This window comes from Vigna angularis, chromosome 4 (assembly GCF_016808095.1).
Source record: "Vigna angularis cultivar LongXiaoDou No.4 chromosome 4, ASM1680809v1, whole genome shotgun sequence".
Taxonomy (NCBI): domain Eukaryota; kingdom Viridiplantae; phylum Streptophyta; class Magnoliopsida; order Fabales; family Fabaceae; genus Vigna; species Vigna angularis.
Window position 1 is genome coordinate 4,466,794 of NC_068973.1, and position 17,006 is coordinate 4,483,799.

Below are 17,006 nucleotides of genomic sequence, written 5' to 3' on the forward strand. Positions count from 1 at the left end.
TTTTCAATATCATTTATATTTAAATTTATATTATGTTTATTTTCCATAATAAAACAATAATAATCTAATTTTATTTATTAAAATTTTTTTAATCTATTATATCTCTCGCATCATATAAATATTTTGACAAATTTTAATTTTAAATTAATTTACACTCTATCAAATTCTTTTTTTATATGAACATACCTTAAAAGAATTAAAAAAATAAAATAGTAAGAAAATGTGGATCAAAAAGAAAGAAAAAAAGCCGAATATATCAGAGATTAATTTCACAAACACTTAAAAAAAAGGTTAAGTCACATATTTGAAACATGTTTTGATATGATTAAGAACCTAATAAGAGAGAGCCATGGATTTATAGAGAGACGTACATCCTAAGCAAGAGAAGGCAGGGAGACTCACAACTACTAACTGCAGTGGAACTTCACACTCCTCTCGGCTCACTCAAATCTCCCCAAAATGTTCAATCCTCAAACCTCGCCACCGCCGCTTCCGGTCATGACTCCGCCGGCAACCCCTCTCAACCATGAAACGACGTCGCACAAGAAAAATCGCAGAACCACCGGAGTTCCCGTTCCCCTTCCTCACTCAGTGGAAGTGATTGACGTTGACGATTCCCCTGCCTCCGCCTTTTTCACGCCCATCTCCTTCCTAGGCACGATCAGGTCAAACGCTGTCTCCGTTGAGCAACGTGACGGTTTTTCCAAATCTGTCCACATCATCGACCTTTCCGACACCGAGGACGACGATGATTTACGTATCCTCAATTTCACTCCCGCAAACACTTCCTTTGGCAAAAGGAAAAAGCTCAGGGGAGAATCCTCCAACGCAGCCCCCTTCGACTGCGAAATCTGTGCTGAAACTAAAACATCCAAGGAAGCCTTCTCCATCAACGGCTGCTGCCACGTGTACTGCAACCAGTGCATCGCGCTCTATGTCGAATCGAAGCTCCAGGACAACGTGGTCAACATAGGCTGCCCTGTGCCGCGGTGCAGGGGGTTATTGGAAGCCGAAGATTGCCGTTCGATTCTCGCGCCTGAGGTTTTGGATCGGTGGGGTAAAGCGCTGTGTGAGGCGGTGATTTCTGTGGAAGAGAAGTTCTATTGTCCTTTTCCAGATTGCTCTGTGCTGTTGATTCGCGAGGAGAAGGATGAGGGTATCAAAGAATCGAATTGTCCTAACTGTGGGAGGCTGTTTTGTGCGCTGTGTAGGGTACCCTGGCACGAGGACATGCCCTGTGAGGAGTTTCAGAAACTGAACGCCGAAGAGAGGGGAAGAGAGGATGTGATGCTGAGGAACCTTGCCAAGCAAATGATGTGGAAGAGGTGTCCCACTTGTGGGTTTTACGTCGCCAAAACCTCTGGCTGTATGTACATGAAATGCAGGTAACATAGCTTCATACAGTTTCACAAATTTATTGTATATATTGTAATGACAATAGATTTCCATTGGGAGTGTTTTTTTCAGTCATGTTTCTCTGTTTGTGCATTGCAAACTGTTATCTTTTTTTATCCTAAAACCATGCTAATCAAGACTTTTGGGTAAATTACAATGAGAATTAGCAGGTATGGCTTGGCTTCAACCACCCTCTGTCTTCTCGTTTGTATTGGGTAAATTTTGAACATCTCACTGAAAAGGACGAAATATGGCATACTCTGTCCATAGTTATTATTGGTAATTGAGAACATCCTCAAAGTGCACATTTTTTCCAGCCTTCCTGATTCATTTGCCTGTTTAATCATGTCAAAATCAGGAAAATGACTCACAATCAGGTTTTTTAAAACATATTTCATAGTTTTAAATTTTTATGTTAATGTTCTGTTAGGTGTCACATTTGGCTTTCATGTGGTTCATATTAAGAACCATGCATGACTATTGATAAGTCTGTTTTGCATTCTTTTTTTAATCTTCAACTTTACCAATAAATTATTGCTTTCTGCAGCCTCTTCACTTTTTATGTCGATTTGGCTTGACATTCTTTACGCGAGCATATCAGCTTGTAAAGGGTTAAGATTCATCATTCACATAATCTTTCTAAAGCATGAGGTTCTTACATATTATTTTAGTCTAATAATCTCATCTACTTGCTACAGGAGAAGTGAGAGGTGGGAAATTCATTGACTGATGTCAATGTTTCAGAATACATTTATGAATTTTTGTTTAATTTTATGTTTCAGGTGTGGGAGTGCCTTCTGTTACAACTGTGGGATTCCTAACTCATCTAACCTCCATTATTGCTCCTCCTGTAGAAGATAATATTATTACGGCAGCAAGGAAGTTTCAAACGTACCATCTCATGGAAGCTAATCTAAATTCTTCTCTAATACCTCTCACCTACTGACTTCATTATATATACATTAATATTATTATGTACAGCTTATTATTATATAACTTTTTAAAAATGTTAGAACACAATGTCCATATGTTTTCAGTGTGACTTTATGAATGCATGAGACCTATGAATCTTTGACAGCTCTAAGGTTCATTTCCTTCTATTTATTTATTGTGTCTAATTAGTTTCAATAGGGCAGAGTTTGTTTAGGATGTACATGAAAAAAAAATAATGAAAACATTAGTTGTTAAAAGTACCTAACAAGCTGAATATGAAGTAGTTCTTCCTTTGAATTTAAAAAATACCCAACAGAGTGATAGCTTTTGAAATAGTCTGTGTTTGGGAGATGTAATTGGATCTTTCTTCTGAGTCACAAGTATTTTTATAAATTTAATAGAATTATTTTAAAACTTCGATTGGAATTGTAATGTGTTCAAACTTACTTTATATTACCGCAGATCTTTATTGGAAACATGTGAAAAGGGGAAGGAATTAATTTTGGATTTAGAACAAACAAATCCCTCCATTAATTTTGTGTAACCTACTAGTTGCATTGCTAAATAATATAACATTATGACTAAAACTAACAGTCTAGCTTTTGTTCGAAGCCAAATTTTAGTTTGATTAAAAAAATAATTTTCGACTTAGTTTGAGCAGTATTAAATGAATGTATTATTCTAATTGAATTTATTTAACTGAATGTTAGCTACTGAAGTTGGAATTTATTATTTCTGTTCATTTTTACAGTATAGGGGAGAAAGTATATATCATATACATGTTAAATAAAACATCAAATACATGATAAACTATAACAAGAAAATATTCAAAATAAAATTCTAAAACTATAGGCACATTGATGTATGAGTGAAAAAGTACTTTTCTTGGGGACTGTGAATTTTATTTCTCATCTTGAATCATAGAATTCAAGTAAATTTGTATTGTATATGGAGATGAGTGGGCTTTTACCTGTTACTCATCTAAAGATTGTAGAAAAGTAGAATCATTTGTACTTGTCCTGTCGGTTTTCAGAAAACAATTGGGACCACATTTTGAGAATTATTCGAAGAGGCACTATCTAGGGTGGAAGAACTCTGTGTGTACATTTGTTGTTTTTATGCTTTGGTTCTTTGAGAGGGTTAAGTGTAAGGTTCAATTGGCACTATCAGACAGTTCAAGGATTGTATTTTTGCTTCTTTCATGTTAAAAATATCTTGCAATTAAACGGGATTATTCTTAGTCTTAATAAATGTTGGATCTCATTAGAATTTGAAAATCACTTATAGTATCAATAATATTATATATGAAGAAATATAAATGGATATGAGATTTAAATAATGATATTATCAAGAGTTAACTTTAATACTTGAAAAATTGAAAAATATAAATTCTTACGTGTAGATCTGATAATAAATAAGAAAAGGTAGAAATATAAGTACCACAAATAAGGTTTGATAAATTTTAGGATTGTAAAAAAAAGTTTAATACCCAATTTTGTCCTCAGTTTGGTTGGCAAATCTCAATTTAGTCCCTCATTACAAAAGTGTTTGAAATGAGTTTTTACTTTCAAATTTTTGAGTCAAATTAGTCTCTTCCGTTAAATATAACCAAACAGAGTTAATGGGATGATGATGTGGTAGAATACAATGATAACGTGTTATTCTTATATTATATGCACATTGATGTATTAGAAGTTAAACTGGATATTAAAGATTAAGTATTTGAAATCGATTTAGGGCCTTTTTATTTCTGCTAATCACATATGTCTCCTCCACCTCCACAAATTCCAACACTCATTCATCACTCCACATACAAATACTTCATCACCTCCATTCACCCAAACCCCAAACTCATAGAGCACCTCCACAGCCACCAATCAAAGCTGCAGACTGCCCAATTCCATACACAAAACTATTCACCTCTCTTCTTGAACCATCCACGATCATCAATAGCACACACATTTCATGGAGAATCATTGGAGAGAGGAAGTAGAAGCATAGGAAGGGAGGAAGAGGAAATAGTGTGCACCTTAGGCATGGATTCCTCTCCATCGTTTTCTCTCTCCTCGCTCGCTTCGACCCCACGGCATCATCCACTCTCCAATTGAGAAAGGCATTGATTCTCATTCCCATCCCCACTCTGCCTCACATAAACCCAACCCTAACTTCTATCTTTTCCCTTCACACCTTGTGGCTCCTCCCACCTCGACGTCGTCCTCCACCTCCCGCTCTAAACGTCACTACTCTCTTTTTTGCCGCACCACCCCATTATGCATTGCCGACAAATGTGCCTCTAATCGAACCTCCATTCCCGAGAGTACCTTGATTCTCGAGAGCTACGTGGGGGGTTATATATCTAAATTCAGATCTAGTTGTTGTAGACGACATTGTGAAACACGAGTGTGATGGTGATAAATCTGGTGTGGTAATGGAAACTCGGTTACAGTAGAAGGATAGAGAGCTGGATGGAGATCCAAAAGAGCGACCGATCAAAGAATTGGGTTCTCTGCCGCCATTTCTGCTGGTGTTCACAGGACACGTATGGCCCATTGAGCACAGGTGGAATCAAGACCTGTCTAGGTTGAAAGTTGAAAGGGAAAGTTGGAAGGGAAAGTTGAAAGAGAAGGTTCAGAATTTTTCTAGGTTTGGATTTGAAGGGGAAGTTGAAAGAGAGGTTCCCAAATTGGGAAGTGAATCAAAGACAAAATTTGGCTGCCCCACCTTCCCGGGACAAATTTAGTGAACGTCATGTAAGCAGGGGCGAACGGAGGCAGAGGCGAAACGATAGTGGGTGGTGGCTGCAGTGTGATGAAAGCGGGGCGAACGATGTCGTATTTGGAAGGGTGAGTAACATAAAATATAATTTTTGACAATTTAAAAATGACAATATCCAGCTCAACCTTTGACAACTTAACATGTCATCGCATACAATATAAAAATAATATAAAAATGATACGTTATCAGTGCATTCTGCCAGATAATCAATCTCTTAATTCCGTTTGGTTATATTTAACGGAAGAGACTAATTTGACTCAAAAATTTAAAAGTAAGAACCCATTTCAAACACTTTTGTAATGATGGACTAAATTGAGATTTGTCAACCAAACTGGGGACAAAATTGGGTATTAAACCTAAAAAAAATACAAATTATTAAATAGATCAAAATAATTCAAAAAAAATCCTAACACAGAATTTCACTCATTTCATTTAAGCAAATAATACACGTAAGTAACACATCCACATGTTGGGCCTCATTATGTAAATACACCATTATTATATTAACCATCATCTTTTACAAAGTTTCATGAACCAAATTTGCTCTTGCTTTTGCCATGGATTCTCCTAAGTCTTGTATTGAGTCATGGACGTCTTTTTGATCTTGAGTATGGGCTAGAGATCACTCACATTAAAAGTATTACATCATACTTATTCTGTAAATCTAGTTTGTAAGGATTATCATTTATCTTGGTCAATACTTGAAATAGATCATTCCTTCTTGGCATAAGCTTAGACTTTCTTTGTGTTGTAAATCTCTCTTTTCTGAAATGCACTCATACTCAATCACTTGGTTCAAATATAATTTTTTTTCTTTCTTTGTTGGCATATTTTGCATACTCTTCTATTTTCTTCTTAATTTAGGCCTTGACTTTCTCATGTAACTTCTTGACATATTTTGCTTTATCCTACCCATACTAATCCTTATATTGAAAAATGTTAGGTAATGGTAACAAATCCAAAGGAGTTAAAGGATTAAAACTATAAACAATTTCAAATTGTGATAATTGAGTAGCATTATTTACAGTCTTATTGTAAGCAAATTCAACATGTAGTAAACACATTTCCAAAGTTCTAATATTTTTCTTAATTGTAGCTCTAAGAAAAGTAAAAATGACTCTATTCACCACCTGATTTTGTTCATGTGTCTGGGGATGACAAGTTGTTGAAAATGATAATTTAGTTTTAATCTTATCTGACAAAGTTCAAACCTAAAAAAAAGTTCATAAAAATATCAATCCAAAGATGTTTGAGATCAGGAATATACAAACCATATGACATGACTTTAGATTTTTCTTTCTTACAAACAATACACTTATCATAAAATGTATGAACATGTTTCATATAAAAGCTAATAAAAATGTTCGTGCAAGATGTCATATGTCGTTTGCACCCCAAAATGACACATTTATCTCCCGTTATGTCTCTTTAACAAGAATTCTCTTAATTGAACCCTTAGGAATGCAAAGTCTCTTGTCCTTAAAATACCTATCATGTTTATAATATCCCTCTGATGCAGTATGAGAATGTGTATGATAGATATGAGAAATCATTATCATGTTCATATAATTCCTTAATGCACTAAAAACCAATAAATTTAGTTTTAGTAGATAGTAAAACATACCTACATGATAAAGCATCAACAACGATATTGGACTTACTTCTCTTATTTTTTATGACATATAGAATTTGTTTGAGGAACTCCACCTACTTGGAAAGAAAACTTTTATTTATTAACCTAAATAAATAAACTTTTATAAATATGATGGAAAGAAAACAATTTTATTCAACAAATTTTAAAATAACAATTATTTTTAAAAAGACAGTGAACAATAATTATATTATAAAAGATAAAGTAGAAAAAAAAAACCAGATACAACAACTATATTATAAGAGATAAAATAGATAAAATAGGAATATGAAGTGTGTAAAAGAAATAATAATCTTCTTTGGTGCATTCTATGAATTATATAAAAAAATGTTCTCTATATACCATTATAGATTTATTGATATTAATTAATGAAATTTTATTTGTCTATTAAAGAAAACCGTTTAATTTTAAATGAAAAATATTATTTTATATAATAAGAGGTGTCATGCACAATTATCAAGTTTATACTTTGTAATTTTTTATAAATTTATTTATTAATCTTCAAAATTTGGAATGAGTCCCACTTTTTATTTCTCAAACTAGAAAGAAAATAGTCCCAAATTTAGAAGTTTGAAAAACTAACTAAATAGTTAATGTATGATATTACACATATATCCAAAATCACTTGTCAATGTTAATACTTATAGTATTTAAAAAATCTATATCTAACTTCAAAAACAACTTCTGTCAGAGACCAAATAAATTATGTGAACTGAACCTGTTAGTGTCACCATTTTAACATGTCAGGAATTCACCTCAATTAATATATTGTGTTAGGAAATGCTAAATCATAATTTCTTACAGCTCTTTAAAATGAATCATATTTCTTTTCTTCCTGCATTACAAAAATTTTAATTTAAAAAAATATACATTTTTTTTATAAAAACAAAAGTTTAATATATGACTATTTGATTAATATTTATCTCTGATGATAGGAAGTCATTTATATATATATATATATATATATATATATATATATATATATATATATAGAAGATATGCATTGTAAAGAAATAGAAAGAAATAAAGTAAAAATAAAGACTATTTGATTAAAAAAAAAAGAATACATAGTCATGTTTAAGATTATTTATTTTAAAAATAAAGTACAATTATTTTTATTGTTATTACTATTATTTTATAATTACTAAGAAGATGGAGTTATTTATTCTTCATCGACTTTTTTTTAGACTCAATTTTTTTAGTATTTACTCATGTTCCCATGTCTTAAATTTTACATCTTCTTTTTAATGAATCTATTTTATTCATTTTTCTTTTAATTTGAAGATGATTACAAAATAGTAAATCCTTAATCCAGTCTGGTTTAGAATATCATGGTGATACAATCAGAACTAATTTGTTTCCTTTTTTTCTTTTTTAGAATGAAAAATATAAAGTACTTCACTGACTTAGTTTTGATAAAATCAAGAAATTATTGATGAAATATAAAAACAAATAATGACTTCATATGGAGAAAGGAATTTATCTTTTATGGAAAATTTTTGTTCCATCAGTATATTGTCTCATCATAGTAAAGAAATGTGCAAATTTAAAAAATAATAATAATAATCATTGCAATGAATTCCTAACTGTTCCCAATATGTATGAAGACACTCATTCTTTCTAAGCATGGGTACCTTTGAGGAAAAAAAAAAAAAAAAACTCTAAAGCTTTAACATAACTGAAACCATTTCAGTCCTTAGAACCTACTCTTACCAATTGAGAGACACAAGTCTGAGCATCATGTGCTCTGAGAAATCTATCTAAACACTTGTCATGTACACTTTGTTCTGGGAAAGAGACAACATTTGACCTGTTAATAACCATTTGCAGTTTTTTGAGATTTTTTACTGAACTTTAATGCACTGCAGCGTGGACAAACGTATTCCAGTCCATCGGTTTTTGCATAGTCCTGCCACATTCAATGTATACTGATCAGAAATAATGATAAACTTTGCACATCATATTCATTCAATTATAATCTGAGACTGTACACAAAATATGCAGACAATGAATCACATTGGATACCATCTGGTAAATGGAATTTTTTTTTACTTGAACATATTTTTTTATGGATTAAAATTTATTTGAAACTTCAATCATAAGACTTAGTTTCTTCCAAATCAAACAAACTCAGTCAAAAGCAGTCGTGCAAACATTTGTTGCAACTTGACCTTGTATGGTCGGTGTACATGGTAAAATTTCAACCAAAGATTGAGTAGTGTAGTCTATAAAGAGCAGGTCTCCAAGCTTTAAACAATACAACCTGCTCCATTGCAATTTTTCATCCCACCCAAAAGGAGCAATAAAAACAAATATAAAACAGAAAAGACTCACCTACATCAATATGCTGTTTTAAATTGTTAAGGATCCAAAAAACTAAATGAAAAAAGTATCTTTGAAGGGCTTTTACTAGCCATGCATGTACTTGAACTTTACACACCACAGTAAAAAATTAGTAATACCTTAAATGCTCCTAGTCCCTGCCGCCGATCACAGCCAAAATGAGCCCACTCACCACATACGCCACAGTTCACCCAATCACCTGCTGCACTACTGTTGCTCCAACAAGAAAGGTAAACATAATAGTCAATAAGACAGAACTTGGTCACCTCCACATCCAAGATAGGTACAAAGAGAGAGCAGAGAGGCAAACCTGTGACACATCAAGCAGCACTCTCCATCTACATCGTCATGAGCTAATTCATATTCTAAGAGATAAGTTTCGTAATGTCTTTTGAGTGTATTGCCAACCCCCTGATAGCAAAGGAAATAATTAATGTCTCCAATAATGCATGGAATGTGGATCTAAAATATCATTCCTATGTTTCAAACCAAATAAATCAGTCTAATGCATAAAGTAAGTGTTTGTAGTACAAGGAAACTGTTATATATCCCTTTTATTCATATAGTTCTATAAACTTGACATCAAATTGTCCACAAAGCAATTTTCTTATTTTCTTATACACATTGTAAAACTGAAACAAATGCAATTCAAATTTCACTGTGCTGCAAATGGCAGGAGTCACATACTACGGTTTTTGGAAGTATGGGATTCTGTTGTGGGGTCTATAAGGTTCTGCAGTCTACAATACCTAGTTTTGTGGCATGGTTCTCCTGAGTTTCTTATCAATGGCACTCACTAGTGCATGAATACAACAATTGCTGCCCATAAGTTATGGGAGAACATAAATGCAAAAGAAAAAATGAGAATAGAAATTTGAACTCCTAAAACTAGAGAAAGAGAAATCAAGTGAAAAAGGGGGTCTTTGTCATATACAGTAATGACCTAAATATTTTTTTTCTTTTAAAAGGTAGCCGATGCCGCAGTTCTCAACTAAGATAAACTGAATGAAATATATATCATATTAGAAACATTCATCTCAACAAAAACTGCAAGATTCATGATAAGGAAGGGAATGCTAAAGTTCACACCTAGGGAATTTATAATACATTTCATCTAAGATAAACAACTGAATGCTTTATATTAACAAAATATACCATATCAGGAACATTCATCTAAAAAATAACTGCAAGATGCCTGATAAGGAAAGGATTTTTTAAAGGTTCATTCCTATAGAAAATTCAAAAATATACTATCACCTAGCAAGAGGGGAATGATCTGCACTTTAGTAAAACTGTAGGCCAAATTTATGAAACTGTTCTTAGCCAATGCAGCATGCAATGCAAGGAAATGTCATGTTAAAGGAAAGACAAAAGTAAATCAGGATCCTTACAGTCATTCTATTTGTCAAAGTGTGATTCCGCATCTTTGAGAAAACTTGCCCTTTCCAGTTGATACCATTTCCAACATGAAAACCTCCTCTTGAAACCACCTGAAATGCCCAAGTGTCTCAGTTACAGTTTTTACTTTCTACACTATAATCCTGTACTATACATTTAGCTTTACGTATTCAAATCTCCTACCTCCCTGTACAAGTTGAACAGGTCAAGGCGTTTTGCATTCAAAATGGCATCAGGGAACTCGGCAAGTCCACCTGGTGGAATTAGACGATTATGCCCCCGAAGGATCAAAAACTGCATTACATCCCTCAGGAAGTCCTCCTATCAGAAAATGCATCAAGGAGAAACAAGACAGAGAAACTTGGGATTTAGATTTGACATAAAATGCATTGATAATTTGATAATACAACATTTGATGTAAAAGCCATGAAACCAATGAAAGTAGCAAAGGTCAACAAGAAAAAATGTCACCTCTGAGCAAACTCGTATTGGAGCTCTGTCACAACCATGCTTTTTCATAGGTAGTGGGTTCAAAGAAATAATCTGGTTAGCTTGAAATGAGTTCGACACAGATTTCCTGTTTGTAACTGAAGTAGGGCCTGAAACATTATGCTTAATAGGAGCAAGCGGCTGATTTGACTTTCCATGGTCTCCGTCATATCTTGCACCCCCAGACAATCCAGAAAAAGGGAGAATCTTGTGTCTATGAGATTGAGGGATTGGCCTCATAGCAGCAAGATTTAATTTCTGTCTATGACTACCAAGATCTTCGATTCCCCGGCCACTAGGATTGATAGACTTTGAACTAGAGCATGGTTCAGATCTTTTTCGACTGGGCGGTGGAGGCTTCAGCCAACTTGGAATCGCAGAGAAAACTTGCTCGTTACGATAGTTTTCTTTCTCCTGCTTAGTACAAAAAAAAAGGAGACGCTCAGCATCATCTTTATTAAAAGATGCAACTGGCAATCCCTGAATGCTAGCAATTCCCAACATAACAAGGCTGCGGTATGACACATTGGATGCAAGCTGTCTCAGAACCTGTGCACGAATATACAAAACCATCAATCAAAACATAAGGTTTCATTATTCTAAAAGAAAAAAGAAACTATGTCCAAATTTCAGAGTAGCCAAGTCATCATCTAAACAAACTGAAACAAAAACCTCCATCTAAACCCCTTGATTGTTTATATATAATTTTTAAGGGCCATAAATTATACTTTAGAAAGCTTTAACTGACAGAAGGAATCTTAAGAAACAAAGTTTAACCTGTGAAGCCCATGCAGGAACTCGCATACAAACTTCAAACACACTAGATCCACAGGCTACTGAGGCTGATCTTCGAGGCTCTAAGGAAGGTGATTTACTTTGTTCATGATTAGGAAATGCCTGAACAAGTTGACTCTTCTCAATGAGCTCTTTCTTAATATGATTCTCCAAAAGCTGAGCATACAAAAAAAGAGGAGAGAAAAAAGTGATGGATAAGTAAAAAGGTTTTAAAGAGCATATATGAAAAAAAGTCAAACAGTGACAGCAAATTCACTCGTGCCTGATCATTAAAACAAGTGTCTGCACTACCAGAAACCAAAAGTGATATATGAGCAGTACTACATGTGGATATATCACAACGCATAGTCACTACACCACGTGAGAAAGTTCCTGCCTGCAGAGGTGGTGGTGGAGCACTATAAAATATACAACAGTGAAAGAAATTAATAAACTGAATAAGATGCTAATAAAAGACAAAAATTAAAAGCAAAACATTACTTCTAAGCTTAAGATTAGTACTCCTAAAATTAATTGAGTGCGGATGTGTTTGACACTCAAAAAAATTCCCAGACATCCAAAAAAAATCATATTTTCCACCAAACGCTAGAAGATGACGTAGAAAAACATGTATCAACTCTTAGAAGTCAGAACCTTCAAAATACCTAGTCCTGTTGTGAAGTTTGCATCCACGTATCTGAGAAACAAAAAAAATATACATGAGTAATAAAACAATTCAATGAAACACTAATAGTAACTAAAAAATAGTAAATCTCCCATTCTAGTCCCTGAGATGGTAAATCTGTCATTTTAGTCCTTAACATCACATAGTCCTCATTTAAGTTTTTTACTCTGTATAAATTCATTCGTTTTAGTCTTTTTCCATTGTCAATGGCAATTAGACTTGGTAACTTAGTTTTTGATGAGGATTACTTCGGGTTTGTTAATGATGAACCTGACCCGTGTAAGAACTAAATGGTGGTTGCTTTGATCTGAAGTTATCTATGCATATCCCTTAAGTATTGTGTGGATTACATTGTCTAAACAAGGTGAAAAATGCCATAAGATTTATCTACTTTCACTGATATGCAGTATGCATTACATGTCATATAAAACTATATTCAAAACCACATTCATTACAACATTTGTAAAGGGAAACAAGCGGAATTTCACCACAACTAAGCCTATATTAATTACTTAAATTGATTGAAGGGCCAACATGCCATGTCATATCGAATAGTAAGAAAAAATATGATCTAGCACCCAGAAAGCAATAGTAGCTAAACCAAGAAATCCAAGTAAACACACGCAACAAACTTACTTCTGTAAATAGAAGAGCATTGAGTCCATCCTCTAATGATCCCAACAAGCAAGCATCCTTTTTGGAGAGGAGGGAGTAAAAGAAATGGAATCAGTTTATAGCAGCCAAATCACATAAATAGAACTACTTGCAATAACAAACTTAATGAATATGAAATAAATAAGCTATACAGGCCTACCAATGTGCAGGGAACTCCACAAACAAGAAATCTCATGTTCACATCATCATCATATATCTTTACAGCAGATATAGTCTCAGGTGAACTTTCCTCTTCCTCTTCCTTCATGTCTGCTACACTTTGACTGGTATCAATGTTGGGAGGAACCCCAAAAATTTGTGGCCCAAACTTACCGGCACCCTTATGGCTGTTAGAAGGTAAGACATTGTTTTGTATACAGTATAGTCTAAACGATGCCAGAGCAAGCTGGAAAGCATCCCATGTATGGCTGGATGTACTACAAAACATAATATCAACCATCAGAAACACAATGTCAAGGGATACATGCATGTTATAGTGATTAGTCAAGTAATTTCTAACCAATACCAAAGTAAATAATAAAAGTAAAATAAAAAAACTGCATCCAATTGTTGGAACTTGCTACATTCTCAATACATACCAAAAAACAAAAAATCAAAACATTTTCTTGTTACCGTGTCTAATGTCTGCTTCATTGGGAGAAGCCAAAATTAGTCAATGAGAAGAGTGATTACAGTCATTAAACCCATTTCTATCCAAGAAAAGACAAAAGCACAACCAGGAATTGTTATATATGTTAAGCATGACACCCAAGATGATAGACGGCCATACCTCTGTGCTACAGAGAAAAAAGAATGACGAAAATGTGAAGCTGCATACTTTGAAAAATCATTTTTCCAATAGATAGTATATGGAACTCCCTGCCAAACAAAAAACCTTTATTCAACATAAAAATCAATATATTGGATTGTCACATCTTTAACGTCCTCATTAACAATAAAGCCAGCTAGTCTAATCCAAAATTACTAGTTTCGCAATTACCAATACAAGGTATTGGATACATTAACAATAAAAGAACTTCAAATAATTAAAAATAATATGATTAATAAGCAAATTTGGGAGTACTGGTTCCATAATATACCCAATCGGTCATTTTCAGTTTTGTAGGGATAACTAGTGAATTATGAAAGTATATATTGCTTTAATCACCACTTCATTAATTACTTTAAACCGGAAAACTTCAGTTTTCATATCTAACCTGATTTAAAATAAATAATACCTTATTACGGAGTGCCTCCGCCAATTTCTCTCCCTTAGGAGTTTCCAAATAAACCTGCAAAATATCTTGGAATATTGAACATCAAACAATACACTATCTGTGTCAAACAATCAGAGAACAAAATCATCCACAGAACACTCACGGTATTAGGTAATTTGGAACCAAATAATCCACACAATGCTTCTGGGGAAGACAGGTCAAAATCCTCCCATACAAGGGTCCCAATTTCTCCCCTATCTTCTAGCAGCTGACCTTGCAGGTAAACAAAATCCGGTTGCAGTTGTTCAAGAGCCCGACCGAGTTCATCGGTATTAGGTTTGATCAACAACTTGACCTAAATTCACACACAAGATTAAAATTCAACTTCAGAATATTTTGTTCTCTTCCAACCAACAGAAAACAAAATAAAATAAAAATTTGCATAAATAGAAACTAAGTGGTCACCTCAAGACTGCCAGAAGAAGCAAGCTCTGGAAAGGGATAAGGAGGATGATCCTCAGAAGCAGCACTCTGCTTCTGCTTCTGTTTAATGTCACGTGATTTACCACTAAGAACAGCAAGGAGACTACAATGTCTTGACACACCCTGAGAATGGAACATCATGTGTAACCGAACGCCTCCAAATACATATATAGAAAAAAGACACCACCACCACCACCACCACTTGTCACAACTAACAAAACACTACTACAACAGCTTCTACTCAAGCCACCCCAATGCCTCCTAACGGTTCTACAAGATAGCAAATCCAACCCAGAAAGAAGATAGGAATGAAGGTTTTAGCTTTGTCCCGTAGGAATTGGGAACAGCAACACAACTCTGAGATTGAAGAAAAGGGAACGACCCAGATCATAAAGAGGCGAGAATTAGCAACCCAATTGGTCAAATTCCGAACTTGGCGAAGAATTCAGGACAAAAATCCACACCCAAAATCGAATCAATGTCAATAAAGTCAAGAAAGAAAGTAAATTGGGAACCCTACAAATAAACCTCCCCAATCGCTCTATCATCCACCAAACCGAAAGCCCATTTATAAATTCAAATATTACTAAAAGTATTTAATTGGGAAAAAATATTAAATCAAAATCAAAGACCTTTTTGTGTCTCGGCACAGTCCCAAACTCTCCACACCACAACACCAATTGGGTCAGTCAAAGTAAACCATTAACTGAACAAATATTACCATTCCAATAACTATACAAACATTAAATTCGCCCCCTTTATGTACGATCCTAATTAGATTAACCTTTTGACGATTCAAATACAATAAATCCAAGGAAAATAGAATAAGGGGTCGCCAAAATGATAAAGTTTGTTATTATCATTATAAAATAAAAGGAACAGGAAATGTCTTTCACACATGATTCGATAACTTTTGAAAACGTAGGACGATAGAGATGACGATGCCAATGGCATAGGATATTATAATTACTCAAACCAACAGGATGCACAACTTGGTTTGTTTTATCTTCTGGTTCAAAGAACTGAATTATGTTATGTGCTTACACACGCGCACACGCTCTTCAAAACAACAACATCCAACCTCTGCTGCTTTCTTAATTCCTTTTCTCTTTCTCTTCCTGCTTCTTTCTCCCTCTCTCACTCTCTCTCCTGATTCTCTCTCAGCTTAATCTTTATTCTCGTACTGTTGGTTGGTACTTTGACGCGGACACGACATACCAAAAAGTACAAGGAAATAATCTCGGAGGACAAAATAGACAAAAACGAAAAGTTGTTCAGTTGTTGTAAGCATTACTAATCTAAAAGCTTTTTACTCAATACGATACAAATTGAAAATTGTTGAACAATTTGTTGCAGTTAAAATAGTTGGTTCAACTAACTTGTAAACTGGGTACACCGTATGTGGAAAATTCTTCTTCTTACACTTCTATTTGTTGTTTTTTTCACTTTTTTAAATCAATTACTTCTGAGAAAGCTTAAAAATTGCTAAGATTTTTTTTGGTTATTCTTCAGCATCCAACAAATTTCAGTAAACTTCCATGTTTGTTATTAACAAAACAGATAAAAAGGATTTAAGAATAGACAAGGCAGAAGCTCTACCCAAATGTGTGTTTGAATACACAATATTTGGATGTGTTACAGGATGCATTTGAAGGAGTGAAAATGAATAGATTTAAAGAGAAAGTAAAATTATTTTAATTGAGAGAAAGATGACGAGAAATAAAAAAAAATTATTAAATTTTATGAATGATTTGATACATATGATAAATAAAATCTTTTTTATAAAATTAATTATTTAGATATATATTTTAAATTAATTATTAAATATTACATTATATGTATTATTGTAATATTATTTATTATATTATAAATCTGAAATAAATGTTTTATCCAAATCTTAAAATAAAAAAAAAATATTAAAAGCATCAAAATTTTTATTAATATAATTTAAGTATTTACTATATTAAAATAAAGAAGAAATATTTTATTATATTTTATTCAATTTTAATTAGTTTTATTTATTTGTTTAATTAATTATGATAGTTTTTAAATATAAATTATTATAAAAATTAAGAAAGCAACTTTCCTGCTTTTCTTCGCATATAACAGCGGAAAGATTAATGTTTGATTTTTTTTTTCCTCTTTTGCAATTTAATGTATCGTTTTTCGAAAAATCATCGCATTTATTTGTTTCTTCACCTTTCCTCTC

At 33.4% G+C, this 17,006-nt stretch overlaps 2 protein-coding genes across 5 annotated transcripts; one reads left to right on the forward strand and one right to left on the reverse strand.

Moving 5' to 3' along the window:
- The first annotated feature begins 335 nt into the window (after nt 1-335).
- On the forward strand, nt 336-2,495 carry LOC108330898 (E3 ubiquitin-protein ligase RSL1). Of its 4 annotated transcripts, XR_008248205.1 has the most exons (4): nt 336-1,385; nt 1,566-1,674; nt 1,943-2,046; nt 2,178-2,495. XR_008248205.1 is itself a non-coding variant. In XM_017565491.2 (2 exons), exons 1-2 carry the CDS (start codon nt 460-462, stop codon nt 2,254-2,256), a joined length of 1,005 nt encoding a protein of 334 aa, XP_017420980.1. In that variant the 5' UTR covers nt 339-459; the 3' UTR covers nt 2,257-2,495. The 4 variants fall into 4 exon arrangements, 1 of the variants encoding a protein (XP_017420980.1); XR_008248206.1 differs by lacking the exon at nt 1,943-2,046; XR_008248207.1 differs by lacking the exon at nt 1,566-1,674.
- Nucleotides 2,496-8,299: 5,804 nt separating this feature from the next.
- On the reverse strand, nt 8,300-16,001 carry LOC108331831 (AT-rich interactive domain-containing protein 4). Its single transcript, XM_017566796.2, has 15 exons — nt 14,780-16,001; nt 14,478-14,669; nt 14,336-14,389; nt 13,888-13,976; nt 13,258-13,534; nt 13,080-13,136; nt 12,424-12,455; nt 12,042-12,177; nt 11,762-11,935; nt 10,967-11,533; nt 10,679-10,816; nt 10,489-10,587; nt 9,408-9,508; nt 9,217-9,307; nt 8,300-8,663 (listed from the first exon to the last, which is right to left on the reverse strand). The coding sequence occupies exons 1-15, from the start codon at nt 14,936-14,938 to the stop codon at nt 8,568-8,570; spliced, it is 2,262 nt and encodes a 753-aa protein (XP_017422285.1). The 5' UTR covers nt 14,939-16,001; the 3' UTR covers nt 8,300-8,567.
- Between the last annotated feature and the right edge of the window lie 1,005 nt (nt 16,002-17,006).

Excerpts from the sequence above, each read along its gene's own strand:
- LOC108330898 (XM_017565491.2), top strand. The coding sequence starts at position 460 with ATGTTCAATCCTCAAACCTCGCCACCGCCGCTTCCGGTCATGACTCCG. Across the intron at positions 1,386-2,177 it reads TGTATGTACATGAAATGCAG|GTGTGGGAGTGCCTTCTGTT; the intron begins GTAACATAGCTT and ends TTTATGTTTCAG.
- LOC108331831 (XM_017566796.2), bottom strand. The coding sequence starts at position 14,938 with ATGATGTTCCATTCTCAGGGTGTGTCAAGACATTGTAGTCTCCTTGCT. Across the intron at positions 9,509-10,488 it reads CTTTGACAAATAGAATGACT|GGGGTTGGCAATACACTCAA; the intron begins GTAAGGATCCTG and ends CTTTGCTATCAG. Across the intron at positions 9,308-9,407 it reads TGCTGCTTGATGTGTCACAG|TAGTGCAGCAGGTGATTGGG; the intron begins GTTTGCCTCTCT and ends TTGGAGCAACAG.